Genomic DNA, 21489 nt, shown 5'->3' with positions numbered 1-21489 from the left:
CCCAGCATGCCTGATCTGCACCTCTTATTGGCTGGCACAGCTTCTCCAAGCATCTCAGCTGTTATAAGGCTGCTCAAGCCACAGAGCACCTCCAACGGGGCTATCAAACTCTATAGGAATGGGATCATTTCCCCTGCTCTTTTAAAATTAAATTTAATTAGAATCTGGGACTTTAGGGAAGAACTCTAGAAAAGTAACCATAACTGAATTGGGGGTGGAATTACAAAATGACAGACAAAATGACAGTGAAGATCCCTTCAACTATTATGACAGCAGCCTTCACCGAGAAAGACTTCTATGTTCAGCATTTTGACCCAAAAGAATACCTGGAAATGTATTTTACCTTTCATCCTGAGAAAGAAGAAATAAATGCCCTTATAGATTTTATTCTCAAAAATCTTCACAAGGCATTCCATTCGGGTAAGTGTTGATGTCTTTTTTCTGTTCCAGAGCTCTTGTGCAATCTCTCCATTTCATTATGCACATGGGTGCCAACTTTTCTGCTGACCTCTGTAGCAGGGCCATAAAGACTCCTGTGATATGCACCCACAACAGGGTTGCCAACTAGCCTGGAGAAAAATGTTCTGCACTTTTGATATGATTGGAAATGGGCAGGTGAAGCTTTTCATGGCATGGAGGTAAAATATTAAACCATCACCCCTATGCAAACACAGAGGAATGTATGAACCACTATGCAGCATGAATTGTTATATTTAATGTTTTAAAATGTTTTTAAATGTATTATTTAATGTTTTTAAATGTTTTTAAACATGTTTGTATTTGTTATCCGCCCTGAGCCTGCGAAAGCGGGGAGGGCGGAATATAAATATAAATTAAATAAAATTAAATATTATCTGGTAAAGAACATGACACTGAGGCTGTGTTCAAGGAAATAACATGCTTTTCTCGAAGATGGTTGCCAACCCTACTCCTAAAAAGCATTGCCTGCCAATTGCATCATACCAACTTGCTTTTAAAGGCTCAAGAGAAGACCAACCTCTTGGTTTTTCCAGGCCACTTGGTAACCTCAGATGCTTCTAAAGAGGCTGGGTTTGCCCTCTGTGCCTCAAGTTGCCATATTCAGGTTTCTCAAATCCAGGTAACCCAATTTTCATATCAAAATGGGAGGACAGAAGATGCTGTGGGAGAAACAGAAAAAAGTTGCCAGGTGAGTGGGAGATAGGTTTGCCAGGCCTACATCAGGCATAGGTGTGAGCTTTTGGGGCCAGGGTAGACTCAGCAGGGAGGGAAAGCATTGCACAATATAGCAATATCTCTTCCAAGCGAAGACTTGGACATGAGGTCATCACGCTGAGCGACACTCTGCCCACTATCATCAGGCAACTGGTCAGCCAGGCCACTGGCTGCAAAGCAGGTAATTTTGCTTCATGTTGTGCTCATCACGGACTCCGTACAGCTGCAGAAACCTGCCCCTCATATCCCATTTGTGATTGTGCTAAACCTCTTCTCCAGCTCCTACTAACCTCTGTGATGTGAGGCATGAGGGCACTTGGAGGGGGGCATGCAATGCTTTGGCCTTTGCAGCTTTTCCGTGCAGGACGTATGAACAATCTCGTTCATACACATGCAGAATCCAACAGACTACATTGCACCCCCATCCCTACCTCTTCCCTCCTGCACCACACTCCTCCTGCCTCCAAGGCCTTTTCCATTCACTTCTGTCACCTTGCCAGGCTTGCCAACAGGATTGGAAAGTCTTGGCTATTTGTGGATGGACCCTGGAGAGGGTGCAGTTTGGGGAGGGGAGGGACCTCAGTGGGGTCAAATGCCAGAGTCCACCCTCCACAGCAGTGATTTCTTCTCCAGGGGAACTGATCTCTGAAGTCTGGAGATCAGTTGTAATTCCAGGAGATCTCCAGGCCCACCTGGAAGGTGGAAACCCTGTATCTTGCCGGCTGTTGCAGCAGCCTTTGGAACTCCTCACAGCATTTGTGCATTCCCCCTCAATCTTCCTTCTTTTTCTAACTTGCTCCACTGGCACTTTTCTAGCCATAAAGGGTTACTTCCACTTTTTGCTTTCAGACAGTGCCCAGAAGGGTTGGATGTTTCTACTCTCCCGCACCATTTTATCACCTCACCTGGGCATCTCTTGACACCTGAATTGGCAGTGGGTCTGGAAAGCCCAGGCTGCTAGAATGTCAATCTGCTGTGGGGAGGTGGGTGATCGAGGTGCTCCCTCCACGGGGTTCACCTTTCCTCATGCAGACCTTCTTGCCCTTGGCATTTTTCTGTTCTCTTCTTCTCTTTCCCTCTTAACAGCAAGCATCTCTGCTCTTGGGAGCCAGTTTGGTGTAGTGGTTAAGAGCAGCAGGACTCTAATCTGGAGAACCGGGTTTGATTCCCCACTCCTCCACTTGAAGCCAGCTGGGTGACCTTGGGTCAGTCACAGCTCTCTCAGAGCTCTCTCAGCCCCACCCACCTCATAGGGTGATTATTGTTGTGAGGATAATAACATACTTTGTAAACCACTCTGAGTGGGAATTAAGTTGTCCTGAAGGGCGGTATATAAATTGAATGTTATTATTACATTATTATTATTGGGGCCAAATCTCACATTATTTTGGAAAAGCAGGATCAAATCCCACATTTTTTTTTTTGCCTCTGAAAGTATGCCCAGTTTGTGGAACCTCACAGGCTGATATGGCGTGCTAAAAAAATTGAGACTAATCCTGCTGTTCCAAGCCCATCTGAGTGAAAAGAAACTCCGTAGAGTTAGTATGTTTGACCAACTGTGTGATGCCATGCAGGTGGCATTAAAGGAGACACCCTGATTCATTTTGGAATTGGATCCGCCATCTACCCGTTCCTCTCTGCCTGCGAGTCCTTCCGAGAGATCATCTCCACAGATTATACCGACCAGAACCTGGAGGAGCTGCAGCGGTGGCTGAGGAAGGAGCCGGGAGCTTTCGACTGGAGCCCAATAGTGAAGTACGTCTGTGAGCTGGAAGGAGACAGGTATGACGAATGAGCCAGCTCTGGCTTCCTCCTCAGGTCAGGCAATTCTCTCTCCTCTCTCCCTTCCTCCCACTCTGGCCTTTTCTTCCTCCTCCTGCCATGCCCACTCCCTGGCCTTCTTGGCCTACAGTTGAGTAGGCCTTGATTCCAGAAGCAGTCCTGACTCCCAAGGTGGCTTTTACCTCCATGGAAGGTCATACTGGCAGTCTTTGGCCCTGCCTGCCCTTCAGGTGCCCCCAGCACCTCTAGTGCTCTTCCTGCTTCCTTTTAGCTAATATGCAGCCTCTCGTAGGTCCCCCAATTTAGGGTTGCCAGTGCAAGGCTGGTGACCAGTGAGACAGTTACTGGCGGGGGCTGCTCTTTGCTGGCAACACACGAACACTGTTGGCAGTGCGACGACATGACTTCAATACAGAGATGCCATGCAGAGTTGGCAACAGGTAGGATGGTGGGGTATGGGGACGTGTGTGGCAGGCAGTGCAAACATGATGCTGTCTCTTCTTGGGAAACCTGAAAGCCATGGTGGTAGGTCTAGGAATCACTGGAAACCCCATCGTAACACATTCCTACTGCTACCGCCATCACTTCTGGGTTTTCCACTGACAGACGTCATCATGCTTTCTGACGGGTGAGTTTCTTAATCCCCCCTGCTGCTACTTGGAGAGCTGGCAGGTAACGGGAGCCCAACCAGGGGCTTGGCAGCCCTACTCCTGCAGGACAGAAGTGGTGTCATTCTATCACCTGTACTGGCATGTGCCTTCCTTTTTCTCCATTTTTCTCCCACCACTAGGGATCCCGTTCACCTGGTGGGGGCGGGGGAATTCCCCCTTTCACCGTCTGTCCCCAGCTTCCACTTACCTGCCTGGTGGGAGAGGAAGGTATGGGAGTGGGCCTCCCACAGGCGCCCCTAAAGTGGTGCGACAATGTCACTGACGTCATCGCACTGCCCAGGGAACACTCCTGCGCTTCACCATGGGCCGATTTGGGCCCCAAATGGGTCGAATTGGTACCACTTGAGGCAAAAATTGGCCTGCTGTGAAGTGGGCATGCCCTCTCCATGTATTGGCATTTCAATATAAAGAGATGTATGTGTTGGGGAAAAAGGTTAAAAATAGCTTTACTTCAGAGGTGCAATGGATCTTGAATCAATAGAGAGTCAGCACACGAGTTTAGCTTTTAAAAACATTTACTTCTAAAGGGGAAAGGGTCACAGGTTGCCTACAAAACAACAAACACCTGGAGCTACATTTTTCACTGCTGTTTACAACAAAGAGCTGGGATAACAGAATGGAGAATCTTCTTCTTCCTCCTTCTTCTTGACCCTGAAAAGAAAGTCACCTGACCTGTTGACCAATAACAGTTTACAAACACTCTCAAGTTTCCCGGGCTTGCAGATTATTGGCTTTGAGCCAGGTTCCCTTTCCAGGTCAATCTAAACAATAGCATGGTAGGTAAACACATTAACCCCATAATGACTGAATCTCAGACCTTGCAACACACATATATTCCAACACCCCTTCTCAAGGTCTAGCATGGAAGTCATTATGTATTCATATTTAACAAACATCATTCAACTTTTGTCTCAGCATTAGGATGAAACATATTCAACATTTCACGAAGATACTCAAACTTAGTTTTAGACAGTGGTTTAGTCAGGATATCAGCCACCATTTCTTCTGTACGACAATGTTCAATTTCTATTATTCCCTTCTAGGGGTGTGCAAAGGCACACTGTTTCGGGATTCTTGTTTCGGGTATACCCGAAACAAGAATCTGTTTCGGCAACAGCTAAATCCGAAACGGCAAGCCGTTTCGGGTTTAGTGGTTCGGGTATCGTTTCGGGTTGTTTCGGGTTTCTTTTCGGTGGGAAAATGCCTCTGTATTCCCGGACGCCTGGGGGAGGCATTTTCCCACCAAATCAAGCCAAAATTGGTGGGGACCTTCCTCTAACTCCTCTCTAACAACCCCCCCCCAAGTTTCAGACCGATTGGACTTTGGGGCGCCATGTTATGGCCCCCCAAACCAGGTCCCCCTATCCTCGCCTAAAAAAGGGAAACGTGAACGTATTTTAGCTTGCTGCTGCTAATCTTCTTCATTATTTCCTATGGGGAAAAAATGAAGAGGCCGGCTTGTCTTGCCAGGGGTGGCATTTTGCAAGCAAAATGCCCCCCAACCCTCAGGGGCCCTTCTCCCACCTTTCCTCCCACCCCCCACCAAGGCTCAGCCTGCTCCCACTTGGGGGGGCATTTCATGGCCTCCCCAAGTAGGTGCTCTTTTCTCCACCAATTCCACCTGGGGGAGGCTTGTCTTGCCAGGGGTGGCATTTTGCATGCAAAATGCCCCCCAACCCTTCTCCCACCTCTACTCCCACTCCCCACCAAGGCTCAGCCTGCTGCCACTTGGGGGGGCATTTCATGGCCTCCCCAAGTAGGTGCTCTCAGCCCCCAAAGCCCACCCCCCACAGCCCCACACAAACCCAATTCCCCCCCAGCAGCCACACACAGACTCAAATCCCGATTCCCCACATTAGCCCCTCACAGACCCAAATCCACCCCCAGCAGCCCCACACCCATAACCCAAGGAACAGGCTGGCAAAGGCCAGCCCTCCCCCTTTGTTCCCTATGCTGAGAACTTCTAAACTCTCTTTCCCAGGGCAATTCTGCACAGCCCAGGGGTGCCACAATGGTGGGCAAACTTCTGAGTGCCAACTTGTCCCTGGGAAAGAGCACCTGACCTGACACACAGACAACCACCCCTTGACACCCCCACCACCTACAGAGAAGCCTGGCCAGCCTGCCGTACTGTTTCCTATGATGGGAGCCAACTGCACATTAAAGAATAAAACACAAACAACACAAAATAATTTTTTTAAAAAATTATTTTCTCACTTTCAAAGTACAAGTAGGCAAAGCATTATGACAAATTACACCAGCAGTCCCCCACACAGAAAAATAACACGACTCACTTAAGATCAGAGAATCACAAAAACACAATTCCTGTCAAAAACACTTTATTTCTTGAACAGCTTTAGGTTACACAGCAGGGGGGCACACCAAAGGGTATGCCAGAAGTATCTTACACAAAAATAACACAACTCACTTCACATTAAAGAATCACCCAAAAACAAAATTGCTTTCAAAAAAACTTTATTTCTTTAACTGTTTTAGGTTACACAGTAGGAGGGCACAACAGGGCATGAAAGCAGCATACTAAACAAAATAATACAGCCCACTTCACCTTTTTGACAGCAATTGTGTTTGAGTGATTCTCTGATGTGAAGTGAGTTGTGTTATTTTTGTGTAGTAGACTGCTTTTACACCCTGTTGTGCCTTCGTACTGTGTAACCTAAAGCAGTTAAAGAAATAAAGTGCTTTTGACAGCAATTGTGTTTTTGGGTGATTCTTTAATGTGAAGTGAGTTGTGTTATTTTTGTGTAAGATACTGCTGCCTTGTCCTTTGGTGTGCCCCCCTGCTGTGTAACCTAAAGCTGTTCAAGAAATAAAGTGTTTTTGACAGGAATTGTGTTTTTGTGATTCTCTGATCTTAAGTGAGTCATGTTTTTTTTTCTGTGTGGGGGACTGCTGGTGTAATGTGTCATAATGCTTTGCCTACTTGTACTTTGAAAGTGAGAAATGTTTTTTTTAAAACTTTGTGTTGTTTGTGTTTTATTCTTTGTTGTCCAGTTGGTTCCCATCATAGAGAACAATGGGGCTGGCTGGCCAGCCATTTCTGTAGGTGGTGGGGGAATCTGAGGGAGGGTGTCTGTGGTTCAGGTGCTGTTTCACAGGGACAAGTTGGCACTCAGAAGTGTGTCCAGCATTGTGGCATCCCTGGGCTGTGCACATTTGCTCTGGAAAACAGAGTGTTATAGTTCACAGCATAGGAAACAAAGGGAGAAGGCTGGCCAGCCTGTTCCTGGGATTGTGTGGGGCTGCTGGGGCTGGATTTGGGCCTGTGAGGAACTACTTTGGGGATTTGGATCTGTGTGTGGCAGCTGGGGGAGAATTGGGTATGTGTGGGGCTGTAGGGGGTGGACTTTGGGGGCTGAGAGCACCTACTTTGAGAGGCCATGAAATGCCCCCCCCCAAGTGGGAGCAGGCTGAGCCTTGGGGCTGAGCCTTGGTGGGGGGTGGGAGGAAAGGTAGGAGAAGGGCCCCTGAGGGTTGGGGGCATTTTGCATGCAAAATGCCACCCCTAGCAAAACAAGCCTGTGTTATTTCCCAGCTGGAAATAGTGCAGAGGGGGGAGGGAAGAGCACCTACTTTGGGAGGCCATGAAATGCTCCCCCAAGTGGGAGCAGGCTGAGCTTTGGTGGGGGGTGGGAGGAAAGGTAGGAGAAGGGCCCCTGAGGGTTGGGGGCGTTTTGCATGCAAAATGCCCCCCCCTAGAAAGACAAGCCTGCCTCTTCATTTCCCCCCATAAGAAACATGGAGATCAGCAGCAGCATCCACAATGTAAGAGATCAGCAGCAGCAAGCAAAAACCTTTCCCTTTTAGGCGAGGATAGGGGGACGTAGTTTGGGGGGCCATAACATGGCCCCCCAAAGTCCAATCGGTCTGAAACTTCGGGGGTTGTTAGAGAGGGGTTAGAGGAAGTTCCCCACCAATTTTGGCTTTATTCGGTGGGAAAATGCCTCCCCCAGGCGACCAGGAAGACGGAGGCATTTTCCCATCGAAAAGAAACCCGAAACAACCCGAAACGTTTCGGAAATCGCTGTTTCGGATTACCCGAAACGTTTCGGGTTTTCTGAAACGTTTTGGGAAAACCCGAAACAACCCGAAACAGGTTGTATCGGGTTTTTGGGGGGTATCATATACCCGAATTGCACACCCCTAGTCCCTTCTGCTACATTTCTATTAGTCCCTTCTGGTACATATCTTTCACAAGTTCACATTTGAGTCCAATAGATCTGCTTCTTGCTTTAGTACTTTCTCCTTGGCATATAGTAATACACACTTGATTGTCTTCAAACATAACTACAGGTATAGGTTCATTTATTCCAAAGTCTTTTAACAGGTTGAAGATCCATTCTAGTTCACTGCAGGTACTTGCTGCTGACACACATTCAGCTTCTGCTGTAGATTGTGCTACAATGGTTTGTTTCCTACTAGTCCAGTCTATCAGTCCATCTCCATAAAAGAATAGATATCCGCTGGTTGATCTGTAGTCACTTGATTCTTCTCCCCAATTGGCATCCATATATCCAACCAGTCTTGGTTTCTCAGATGGCGAGATTCTCAGCTTTAGGTCTGCTGTTCCTTTCAGGTATCTTGCTAGTTTCTTTATCGCGTTCCAGTCATGATGATTAGGAGAACTTACTTTTCTGCATAAGATGCTAACAGCTACTGCTATATCAGGTCTTGTGGTTTTGCTCAAGTACAGAAGTTTTCCAATTGCTTCTCTGTATTCACCAATATTCCTAAGTGGTCATCCATCTCTTTCTCTCAAGTAATCAGGTTCAAGTGGTATACTTGTCGCATTGCAGTTTTTCATGCCAATAGAGTCTATAAAGTCCAATGTTTTTCTTTTCTGACTTAGGAGAAAAGTTCCATCTTCAAGTCTTTCTAGCTGTATTCCGAGGTAATGTTGTGCATCTCCAAGTTGCTTCACCTCTACCTCTTTGTTCAGTCCATCAACTATTTTTTTGATGTCTTGTCTGTCTTGGCAAGATATTATCAAGTCATCAACATAAATAAGAATGTACTGGTATTGTCCATTTTTAACTCTGGTGTACAGACATGGTTCAGCTTTTCCTTGCTTGAATCCTTGCTTTTGTAGTAGCCCTGATATTTTGTCATACCAGGCTTTTGCTGTTTGCTTTAAGCCATATAGACCTTTGTTGAACTTGTACACATAATCTTCCATTCCCTTGATCTGGAATCCTTCAGGTTGCTCCATATAGATTTCCTCAGATAATTCTCCGTTGAGAAAGGCTGTCTTTATATCCAGATGCTCTACTATCATGTTTCTTGATGCTGCAACACTGAGTAGTGTCCTGAACGTTGCATGGTTGATAACTGGTGCAAAAGTCTCAAAGTAGTCAGTTCCATATTCCTGGGAGAATCCTTTAGCTACTAAACGTGCTTTGTATTTCTCAACAGTCCCATCAGCATTGTGCTTGATTTTGAACACCCATTTGCATCCAACAGGTTTTCTGTCTGGAGCTAAATTTGTGAGAGTCCATACTTGTTTTGTATTTATGGATTGCAGTTCTTCTTCCATTGCTTCAATCCATTTGTCTCTTTCATCTGCAGGTAGTTTGCATATATCTTTCCAGTTCTTAGGTTCTTGGATAAGTTGCACAGTTTCACAGAATCCATACTTCTTTGGTGGGTTTCCTTTGTTGCTTCTTTCTGATCGTCTCATAGTGGTTGCTGCTTCTGTCTCCTCTGGTCCAGTCCCTGCTTCCCCTTCTGTTTGGGTAATCTCTTGAGAAGGTGGACTTGCCGGTTTCCCGGGTGTCACTGCAGGTAACCAATCGACCAATTCTACAGGAGCAGTTTCTGTATCACTTGGATCAGTTGTCACTATGGATTCAGTTGTATTAGAAGCATATAATAAATAGCTCTCATCCACATACACCACATTCTGTTCTTTGACTTTGCGCTCTTGAGGATTGTAAATTCTGTATCCTCTTCCGCCAGTGGCATACCCTACGATTAGTCCAACTTCAGCTCGAGGATCAAGCTTTCCTCTCCTTTCCTTTAGTATAAAAGCATAGGCCTTGGAACCAAATGCTTTGATGTGCTTCAGAGCTGGCTTCTTGCCAAACCAGGCTTCAAATGGAGTAATGCCTGTCACCTTTGAAGGTACTCTGTTGTGTAGATAAACTGCTGTGTTCACAGCTTCGGCCCATAATCCATTGGGTAATCCAGAATGTATAAGCATAGATCTGCACATTTCCTGTATAGTCCTATTCAGTCTCTCAGAACATCCATTTTGTTGTGGAGAGTGAGGTATAGTGACTTTATGTTCAATGCCTTCAAATTGTAAAAAATTCTTAAATTCTGCATTGCAATATTCTCCATCACCATCAGGTGCTTTGAGGTGCTTTTCCAAACTTATTCTTAACTGTGGCAACAAAACATTTAAATTTCTCAAGTGTTTCATCTTTGCTCTTCATCAGATATACAATGTTATACCTCGTTTTACTTTCAGTAAAAGTTGCAAAATATCTGTTGCCGCCAAGAGATAGCGCTAGTGGACCAACAAGATCAGAGTATACAGTCTCTAGAAGTTCCTCATTATGAGTAGTGGACTTTCCTGTGTAGCTTGGGCTAGTTCCCTTTGCTTTAAGACAGGTTTCACATTTCTCTCTTGCTTTATCACAAGCAGGAACAAAAATTCTATAGTCCTTTAACAACTTTTCAACACTTTGTATGCCTCAATGGCCTGTTCTTACATGCCATGAATGTAAACATTTCCTATGATCACAACCACCTTGGCTAGTTTGATAAATCTGACCTTCACCAGCATCAGCAACTTCTGGTCTTTCACTAACATCCACAAAATAATGCAGTCCATTTCTCTCTTCAACAGCAAACTGAACTCCAGATTTCCTTTCAACAATTACACTTCTACTACCCATTCTCTTCTGAAGAACCACCACACAGTCCTTTTCCACAAGTTTCTTAGTTGAGATTAAATTCTCTGCTGCTTCAGGAACAAGTGCCACATCTTGAAGGGTAATATTTACTATTTCCCCTCTTGTTGTGCATAGCTTAATTGGCACCTTTCCAGTTCCTAGCACATTAAGTGGTTGTTTATTTGCTTGGAACAGTCTGGGTTTATCATCAGTATCAAGTTCAGAAAACAATTCACGATATTTGCAGATATGCCAGCAGCTTCCTGAATCAATGAGAAATAATTTCTGATCCTGAATATCTTCATCATCAAAAACTCTTTGTGCACAATCACTCCTGCCATTTCTCTGAAAACTCTAGACACACTCCCTCTGCTTCTGGATCTAGAATTCCCTTTTCTGCTATAATCTCTTCTGCCACGAGATGGCGCTCTTTCACCATGAGTCTCTGCACTAGGGTAATGTGCATTTGATCTGCTAGCAATGGCTGCTCCATTATTCATTCGGTTTAATGCACAGTCTCTGGCCATGTGGCTCCTTCCTCCACAAGAAAAGCAGCTAGTCTGTCTGCCTCTATATCCATTTCCCAAATTCAAAACAGTCATTCCATCAGACACAGCCTGTAAATTCCTTCCCTCTCTTGAATCCAGTCCCTCTCTTAAACTTGTCAACAATTGCTCCAGTGTTAAATTCTCTTTATGTCTCAAGAGAAGTGCTAAATTTTCATAGCTACTTGGTAAACTTTTCAGCAAGGCAACAACAACATCCTTCTCTTTTGGGGCCTCTCCAAGTTCATGCAACTCTCTATACAGTCTCATAAACCTTTGCAATTGAGCAGGTATAGAATCCCCTTCTTACTTTTAAAATCAAACAATTCTGTTTTAAGATGGAAGACCTTGGTTGAGGTCTGTCCCTCGTAACGTTTCTTTAAAGCGTCAAGCATTTCTTTTGCAGTATCAAAGGTATGCAAGTCCTGGACTTCATAATGAGCTACCGAGGTCATAATTAATGTTTTGGCTAGAGCATTTTTCCTGGTGAATTCAAGCTTTATTTGAGGATCAGCTGGGATGTCTGCAGTTAGAATGTCCTCAGCATTATGCATTTCAAGTTGGGTTTTTAATAATGCCAGCCACCAAGTAAAGTTGTTTTTATTTAAGTGAGGCATATTAAGATTTCCTAGGCTGACTTGAAAGGGCTTTGGATTACTCACGACTCCCTCGTTTGATGAACTCATCTTTCAGCTGTGAGGATTCAGGCACACATGGAGTTAACGATCTCCTTTGTTCTCTGCTGCCGTCTGCCGGCTCTGTTTCAGGCTCTGCTCCAAGGTTAAAAGGAAAAAAAAACTTCAAATAGTTCTCAGCTGCAGTTTCCTCAGTGCAGACCGGTTTTAAGAAACTTTTAAAGACAGCGAGATCTTAGCGAGATCTTAAAATAGTCTCCTTTTCCCAGTTACAACTGAATGCAGCAAAAAAAAAGGGTTGGTAGAAAAAAAATCTGAGCCTTTGTGCCTATCTAGCCTAGTCTCTCTTTAAAGATCCATTAGAAATAGTTTGCGTTGCAAAAACAAACCAACAAACAAAACAGCAACCATTAGCTCTGCTACTATTTTGTTGGGGGAAAAGGTTAAAAATAGCTTTACTTCAGAGGTGCAATGGATCTTGAATCAATAGAGTCAGCACACGAGTTTAGCTTTTAAAAATATTTACTTCTAAAGGGAAAAGGGTCACAGGTTGCCTACAAAACAACAAACACCTGGAGCTACATTTTTCACTGCTGTTTACAACAAAGAGCTGGGATAACAGAATGGAGAATCTGCTTCTTCCTCCTTCTTCTTGACCCTGAAAAGAAAGTCACCTGACCTGTTGACCAATAACAGTTTACAAACACTCTCAAGTTTCCCGGGCTTGCAGATTATTGGCTTTGAGCCAGGTTCCCTTTCCAGGTCAATCTAAACAATAGCATGGTAGGTAAACACATTAACCCCATAATGACTGAATCTCAGACCTTGCAACACACATATATTCCAACAGTATGTGCATACAGGCAGGATGTACATGCATTTGGAGTGGCGCGCTTGTCCCATTCATCTTTTATTCTGTTCCAGAGAAAAGTGGGTCCAAAAGGAAGAGACGGTCCGAAAAGCCATCAAGCGAGTCCTGCAGTGTGACCTGACCCAGCCCAACCCTTTGGCCCCTCTGTCTCTCCCTCCAGCCGACTGTCTGCTCTCCACGTTTTTACTGGGCGTAGCTTGCAAAGACTTGCTCACCTACCACTTTGCCCTGAAGAATCTCAGCTTCCTTGTAAAACCTGGGGGGCATTTGGTTTTATTTGCCCTCCTGGAAGAATCTTTCTACATGGTTGGCCAGCACCGTTTCTCTTTCCTCTACTTGAATCAGAAAAGTGTAGAAGAAGCTGTGAAAGAGGCTGGCTTTGATATTGAGTGGGTGGAGGGGACCAAGTTAAACTTTCCATCAGCTTTGTCTGATGTTAAGAGAGAGTGTGTGCTGGTTGCCAGGAAACGCTGAAGCAGGTGTGGTGGCGGTGGTAAATGGCAAGACTAGCACAAGTGCTGATTTCCTTTTTTATCATTATGCTTACAGAATCCTCCCTTAGCAGAGAAGAAGTTTTGTTTAGTTGGCTTAAGTGGAGGCACTTCTTCAAGGTAGCAGAACTTCTTCCCCATATATCCTTACAGGGAGGTAGGGTTGCCACCTCCAGCTTGGGTTTTATGTTTTTCACTTTTGTATGGTCTCCTTCCTGTCTGAAATCTGTTTGTGGATATTTTTATGCTGCTCTTTTTTCTATGGCTTGTTTTTAATGGCTTGTTTCATTTTAATATTCATATTTTGTAATGATTTTCTGTGATTATTTTAACCAGCAAACTTCCTCAAGCAAGTTTAATCTGCATAAACATTTCCTAAATAAACAACTGACCTAATTTTAAAAAATCATCTAGTTTCTTTGCAAAGTCCTTACCTTCTTTTAACAATCTACTCATCCCTTTCACAAACATCAACCCCACTGTTTCCCTGCCCAGTTTCCTGCTTTTAACAAATTGAAATAATTTGTTTGCTCTAATTGTTTTTCACCAATATGTTCTCATATTCTCTTTCCACACACTGTAACACAGGGCACTAATTTCATAACAGGAAACGTTTAAGATTATTTGCATCTGATCACAAGCCGAAAAAGCATTCAGTGGAGCAAAAACTTCTCTATCAGATATGGACCAAATCCATCCATCCTTTCTCCAATAAAGTGGTCAGTGAAATCCATTGGGCATTATCACAGTTCTGTTGCAGGCCTTCTTTAGACCTTTGATTTTCCCAGCTATTTCTGGGTTTTTCACACTCACCACTGTCTAGTCCCTCCACATCCCTCTTCCAAAGTCCAGTCTCTCCTCTCTCCTCTTCAGTTTGCTATCTCACACACAAAGGCCAGGGCCCCCAGAAGCACCCTCCAACCCCTCCCTTCCTGCCTGGAGGAATATTAGTGACCTCTGCCTAGGAGACTTCCATGAGTCCAGAAGCCACAGACTGTTGGCTGCCATTCTTAAGATGCCAAAGTCTGTAATGCATGAAGACTACCTCCCCTATCATGAAAAAGGTCAGATGTACGAGGAAAAAATCCTTATGAAAAATCATTCTTGGGAGCTGGGGCAAGTCAGGTAAGCCTCAAGGCTTTGGCGCCCAGATGGCTGTCAAATAGTTTGTCAAATGTCATGGAGAACCCACACACACTCGATGGCCCCTGGCAGGGAAATCTCACCCACTTCCTCTGATTCATTGGGAATCAAATCTGATGCAGGCCACACATGAAAAATGTCACTCACTTCATTAGCAGTAACAGATGGCCGTGTTGGTAACTGGGCTGCAGGAGCAGTTGGTATTGACCCTCCTAAAGCTGTTAGAAAGTAAGTTAGTAAAATAAGTTTCCCATTCCTGACGATATATATATAGGAGGGAACAGTTGTCTGTTGATTAAGAGCAGAATTCACAAAAGACCAAAATGCTTAACTATCCTTATAAAAAATGGTAGAAATTAAGGAGCGCCAGCCCTTGAGAAGAGATTCCTGTCTTCTGGTTTTAATCAAGTCTCCGTATAGTTTCTTAAAGAGTACGACAGAGGGCATAGTAAAAGTCCACTGGTACAATTAGAAGCCATATACATTACTACTGTTAATAAGGACATCTTTGTTCTTGGATGTTTATGACCACATCAGCATGGGTGCAGGAGGGCTGCTTCAGCTGGTTGAGAAGCAAAAAACTTTCTGCTGTTTTGTGGAACAAAACCAAGAACAAAATGGGCCGTGTAGTTCATTAAGTGTCCAATAGGGGGAGCTGTCAGTGCCTGTGCCTATCCACTGAGCAGCCACTCAGCTGGCCAAGCACTGCCTGCCAACTAGCAGGGATATGGGAGGGCACCACGCCAGCGGCTGCATCACACCACTTGCATCAAAATGTTGGAAATGACATAGGCAGCTCTAGGAATCCCTGTCAACTCTGTGGTATTTTACTGGAAGGGACATGGTGTCGCAGCAATGCTGCATTTAAAAAAAATTCTCTGAGTAGGTGTTAAGTTTTCCTGAAGGGCAGTGTATAAATCTAAGATTACTATTATAATCACCCACCCCACTTGGGGAAAGAGTCCTTTAGCTGCTACCAATCAGTGAAGCCTTGAGTTTGGGCCTGCAATTTGGATGCAGAATGCAGGATGCATAGAAACAGAAACACAACACCTCCACCGTTCCAGCTTTATCTAGGAAGTCCACCCACCTCTGCCTGGCCTCCTAGGGTTGCCAGGCCCATGAGGGTAAAAGTGGAGGATGGGAGGTTATGGGGGCGAGTAGCATGGAGGGGCACTCATTTAAAAACTGGCCTCCCGTTTAGTCTTTGGGATCAATTGGACTCCCCGGCACAACCTATCTGTTCTGTGTCATGCCAGGAATGACGTCATTTCTCGTGCAACATGGGAGTGCACTTTGCCTCCACCCACCATTGCATTCGTGCACCCCCCTGGAGACCAGGTAAGAGGTTGTGGGGGGTAGAGACTAGGGGTAGGGGATGCCTTATCCCCGTTAGGGGACTGGCAGGCCTACTTCTATGTGGGGCTGGCCCTGCTCCCAGCAGCCAAAAGAAACAAACAAATGGCCATGAACAGAATGAGCAGTAGGTGCTCCTACTCAAAGATACCATGATACAACAGTTGCCTCAAATTCCTGCCTACTTGCTGCTACCCAGAATCCTTTCTGTGCCCTAAATATTTACCTCCCAGCCTTTATTGCAATAGACTAAGGGTGAGGGAACCTATTTTAGGCACCCTAAGGTGGTGCTGACATGGGCTATGTGAGCAATGTGAATGGATCTCATTACTGAAAACAGTATTAAAAATACCGACCTTGGAGGGCAGGATTAGCAGGGGTTTGCTGAAATGTCAGACTTCCTAAATGTCAGAATGGGTATGCTCAGGATGGGGTTGCCCGACACAGGCGAGAGTCTGGGGGAGGTGGTGTGATGTCACTTCCAGGGACTCTCCCCCAAGCTCCTGTCGCTTCTGTGAAAAACTAGAAGTGACATCCAGCCACTCTAAGAATTGCTGGGAACTCTATGGTAATGCCATAGAATTTCTGGCTATTCCTAGTATGACATGAGGTCACTTCCCAGTTCTCCTAGAAGTGACATAACACTACATGTGACGCAGGTTGTTGTTTTTTAATATCCCGCTTCTGCTTGGACCAGTGGTGGGGAAAAATGATTACCAGCAGGAGGCTCAGTTGTGGCTAGGTGGGCTCTGCAGGCAGCTTGCCCGTCCCGCCCCCTCACCAGCCAGGGTGGCTCTTCCTTCCTGCCCCACCCCCACCCCCATCAGGGCTGAGGAGGGCGGAGCCAGCTTGCTGCAGGCCCTCCTGAGGCAGCAGAGGTTTCAGATAACTGCACCTGCACCAATATAAAAGGGGAGTTGTGGCCAATATGGCTCACCATTTACATAGTAGTAGATGGTGGGAATACCCATGCATTGTGTAAGGAAGTTTTTGTTTGTTTGTTTGCATTGAACTTCTTTCTGGTCAAGTTCTTTGAGAGACTTGAAGCTGTCTTCCGAGTTGTGTGGAGGCTGCCACTGGACCTAGGCCAGTTGTGTGGCATCAAATTGTCTGGTAGCCACCACCACACCTGGGTGAGTTGTGCACATTACATGGTACCAAGTCACCAGGTGGTTTGTGTTGGGCCTGGACCCAATGAGACCTCTCCAGGGAGGCCAAACTAGCTGTGGAAAGTCCCCCTCACCTTTTACTGATAGAAACCAAGGTTTGAAGACTGGCCATATTGTTGTGGTTGCCTAGCAATCCCCATAGTGGTCACTGAGATCTCTGAGGGCATTCATTTATTAAAAGTAGAGGAGCTTTTTCTATTATTGTAAAAAATATATATATATATTTATTTTTCACATTTTCTGTAAACCTGGAGCTTTTCTCAGGTTTGCAGAAAGATTTCCCTTTTCTGTCCACATGCCCAGTCTCTTTATTTAACATAAGTTGTGTTAATAAGTAGGTGCTGAGGCAATGCCTAAAGTCTCCCAATACAACAGTGTGTTCAAATCAATAGGTGCCATTCCAGAGGGGAGAGTTCACCTGTACAGTTCAAGGTACCCACAGCCAACTCAAACAGCTGCTGTAGCATACTGGTTAAGTGGCACTCTGCTGGTTCAGCGCCCACTACTGGCATGAACTCTGCAGATGGCCTTGGGTGAGCCACTCCTCTCAGCCCAGCTCCCCAGCTGCATTGTGGAAATGATGATAACACTGACTTTGTTCACCGCTCTGAGTTGGCACTATTCTGTCCAGAAGAGCCATGTATAATCATTAATTATACATTATTATAATATCTTAATATTATTATCAAAGCACTTTGCAGAGTCATAACATATGCGCCAAATAGGTTGTCTCTTTGCACACCACCACCAGTATAATTTAACTAGCAGCCTGAGAAAGCAATGTCTACATAAGAGAATTTTTTGTTTGTTGCATCAGCCAAAGCCATAGATCAAAATGTAGGGATCTCTCTCCATACTTGCTCCCAGGGCATGTATAACTCAGCAGAACCCGTATGGATTGTCAGGCAGTTATGAAATCGCTTCAAGAAAAATATCCAAGGCAGGGCATTTTTAAAGGTAAGACAACTTACCATAAATTTGAAATGTGACGGCTTACAACCAGAGGCATAATTCAGATACAAGCGCTATGAACAGATAACCCGTTTGTAAATATAGAATCTTCAGCATTCTTCAGAAAGTGGAGCAGAGGCAAATACTCATCCGGTGACGCCTGCAGCAAAGCAAGTCAAGTCCAAAGTATTCACTCAAGGACATGCGGTTCCTCTCCTCCCCCTTCTCTGCCTGCCTTATTGGTCAAAGTGCTTGATGAAAACAGAACTGGCTCCCGGGCATGCAAAGAAAACAAACGTGAGGCCTCCCCTCTCTGCTCCTCCTGCTAGCCAGACTGACTGAGGAGTGGGCCCTTGCAGCTGATGAGACAGGAGACATTTAATGAACAACTTATCCTTTGGGATCTTTTGCTCTCTAACTACAGTTTATATATAGAAACAAAATACTATCTTCGATGTGTGGATAAATGCCCAGGGAGCACTCTCTAAGAGCCAAGCTACAAGTGACGCCTGACACAGGTTGGACACTTGTCAGCTTCCCTCAAGTTTTGATGGGAAATGTAGGCGTCTTGGTCTTGCAGCTTGGCTCTCCATTTCATTGAAGTTTACAGAGCAGCAGTCTATGGGAGGGAGAACATGCGGTTGGGAGGGGGGTGCGGGCGTCGGGCTCTCTCCGGGGGCCCCCCTTCCTCTCTGCTGGCTGGGGGGGGGGGGGTTCTGTAAACTTTAATTAAATGAAGAGCCAAGTTGCAAGACCAGGACACCGACATTTCCCATCAAAACTTGAGGGAAGCTGACAAGTGTCCAACCTGTGTCAGGTGTCACTTGTAGCTTGGCTCTTAGAGTGTGTGTGTTGCATTCGCTTTGAATTTTGCCCCACACTGCCAAGCATCAGTGGGTGTTTGGTGCAGGGGAGGGGGGCTTCTGCATACCATTGGTGTGTTATCATCCACCTTTCAGGTTTCCCTCTGCTTTGCTCTGCATGTTCCCTGATTTGATTTGGTACGATCATACTCAAAGCAGATTTGGAATTAAAGTTGACATCTGGTCAGGAAAAGAACGCCCTGCCCCTTTAACAGAGGCTTAATAAGCAGAAGTGGGCATGTAACGTTTTTCGTGGCTTGGATCTAAATAAAATCACCATATATTTACTGCAGATCAGACTTGTCTTATAGGAACCGCTGGAACGATCAGTTGAACTGCTTTAGCAAGATTTGAGTCCAGAGGCACCTTGAAGACTGACAAGATTTTCAGTGTTCAACCTTTCAAAAAGCATGCTCCCTTCACCAAATACTTGGAAGGAACCTTAACTCTGGAACATTTAAACCCTGGAAGTCTTGTTGGTCTTTGCCTTGCCTTGTTGGCCCTTTCAAAATGGGACCAGACATTCTGGGGCCAGGCGGACACATCAAATTCCTGTGAATTTTCTGCTGGCCACGGTGTGGTCTACCTTTAAGAGAGCACTTCTGGGAAGGATGGTGTCACGCAAATCTCGCACAAGAAAACACGATCTTCCACATTTTTTGCACAATGTTCCGGGTTGTTCCGAGGGAAGGTAAGCAGTGTGGAAACAGCCAGTGTTTGGATATTTAACACAGGGGAACACTGTAATTCTCTGTAGTTACAGCTGAACTTGGCATTCTCTCACTGCGCAGTTTTAATAGCTCTAGCTCTGGTAGAAAAATGGCACCCTCAAGACTAACAACATTTATTCCAGGTTAAGCTTTCACAGCTCCCTTCTTCAGATGATACGAAGAAGACATCATACTCCACATTTCTTTAAAGAAAATGACCAAGGGTGGTGAAGGGTGTCCAGGGTCTGAGTCTCAGCCCCCAGACTTGCCAGGAGGGAGCAGTGGGAGGCAACCGGGAGGCAGTGGCCCTACCACCCCAGCCAGCAACCAGGTCCGGAACCTGCCCTCTCCAGGGGGAAGGGGCGAAAGGCCAAAGCCTCAGAGGGCTGGAGGGAGCAGGGAGAGACCAGCCAGTCCCACCCTCCAGGGGGAGGAGAGGGGGCTAAGCAGGACAGAGGAAAAGGGCCAAGGCAGGGGGAATAGGGACCCAGCAGCAGCCCAAACAGAGCCCTTACCAGCCAAGGAGGAGAAGCAGCCACTACAGCCCAGAGCCACGCCCCGGCTAGAGGACAGCAGCCTGGCTCAGGAAGTGCTAGGAGCCAAGCGCCCCCAGGTGGAGCTGGAGGGGCGGGCATTCTGGGGGAGGCATTCTGGGGGAGGAGATGGGCAGCCCCGCCCAGCATCAGTGAGCAGGCAGCCCAGAAGCTGGCCAGGCAATTCCTCGCGAGCAAGGCCAGGCAAGCTCAGCAGCGCAGAAGCCGGCTGGGGCAGTTCCTCGTGAGCAAGGCCAGGCAAGCTCAGCAGCGCAGAAGCCAGCTGGGGCAGTTCCTCGTGAGCAAGGCCAGGCATGCTAAGCAGCGCAGAAGCCGGCTGGGGCAGCTCCTCGCGAGCAAGGCCAGGCAAGCTCAGCAGCACAGAAGCCGGCTGGGGCAGTTCCTCGTGAGCAAGGCCAGGCAAGCTCAGCAGTTCAAAGGCCTACTGGGGCAGCTCCTCATGAGCAAGGCCAAGGAGACCTCAGCTGGGGATGGCTCGCATTCAACCCCACCCTGCCAGCAAGGCAAGGAAGCCAAGAAGGGATTAGTGGTAGGAGGGAAACACCTGAGGGAAGGCACAGCTGGGCCAAGTCAGGAGAGGGAACAAGCCTGGAAGGAGGGAGGGGCGGGGAAAGGAAGCCCTATAAAGGGTGGCTAGGAAGAGTTCTGAGGTGGTGGATGTGAGTAAGGGGTGATGGTGTGGAGTAAGAGCAGAGTAGTGTGAGAGTGAAGGCTTGGAGGAGAGTTCTGGGAGGAGGAGATGATGATGGAGGACGCAGGGGGTAAGCAGGCCAGGTTGAGCAGGCCAGCGAGTGGATTGAGAGGGAGTCAGGGTGATGTATACCGCCCCTCCTTCCACAGAGCAGGGTCCTGCAGCATCCCTGGTGCCCCTCTGACATCAGGGCTAGCCCAGCCGGCGCCCCGCCCAGCAGCGGCAGCGACAAGCCCTGACAAAGGGAATACAATTGGGGGCACAAAGTGCAGCTTTTATTTCCAGCAGGGCCTCTGTTCCATTCATGATTGCCCAACTGGCAGATGTTCCACAGGTGTAACTTTCCTGCCATGGAAATGCAAAGATTTGGAGACGTGCATTTGTGGAAGGAAGATGTCAGTCCTAGCCAGATGTATTGGCCCTGCATCACGTGTGGGTAATCAACCGTGCCATCACTTCTGAATTTCTAGGGATTACTTATTCATTGTCCAGGCACAATCCAGCTGGAAGACACTACAAAAGTTTCCCAAAGTGGGGAGCTTTCAGTTGTATTGTGTGCACAAGGGGAAGAGCAAGAGAGTATGTAAAAGCATTGTTTTATTTATTAAACTATCCCACTTTGCCTCCTGGGTCAAGGCAGCCTAGAAATCATAATTAAAAACATAACAATGTAAAACCAACAAAAAAAATTCCAAATAAGCCCTCCCCAAGAGATACTTCCTGTTTATACCTCATTAAAAGCTGTGGCAAATAAAATGGCTTCCTAACACTGTCCAAAGAGAGCTCCCACCCCCAACTCCACCTGTTCCACAAAGGGGGGGGCACAGTGGAGAAGACATCAGTTTTAGTTGATGCCCAGTGGGCTAACTCAAGGGGGAAGGGCAGCCAGTAGGCCAAAGTCCTCTACTGGCTTGAAAGTACATTGAAAAAACAAAATCTAGACACTTCA

The 21489-nt window shown here is 46.3% G+C and overlaps 1 protein-coding gene across 1 annotated transcript; it reads left to right on the top strand.

Moving 5' to 3' along the window:
• Nucleotides 1-111: 111 nt before the first annotated feature.
• Nucleotides 112-13830, top strand: LOC129341954 (nicotinamide N-methyltransferase-like). The gene is made up of 3 exons (XM_054997320.1): nucleotides 112-420; nucleotides 2769-2976; nucleotides 12666-13830. Exons 1-3 carry the CDS (start codon nucleotides 228-230, stop codon nucleotides 13084-13086), a joined length of 822 nt encoding a protein of 273 aa, XP_054853295.1. The 5' UTR covers nucleotides 112-227; the 3' UTR covers nucleotides 13087-13830.
• The last annotated feature ends 7659 nt before the right edge of the window (nucleotides 13831-21489 follow it).

The sequence above is a fragment of the Eublepharis macularius genome, chromosome 14 (genome assembly GCF_028583425.1).
Source record: "Eublepharis macularius isolate TG4126 chromosome 14, MPM_Emac_v1.0, whole genome shotgun sequence".
NCBI classification, from domain to species: Eukaryota; Metazoa; Chordata; class Lepidosauria; order Squamata; family Eublepharidae; genus Eublepharis; species Eublepharis macularius.
Note: the sequence above shows the minus strand (reverse complement) of the source record. Positions and strands in the feature narration are given on the sequence as shown.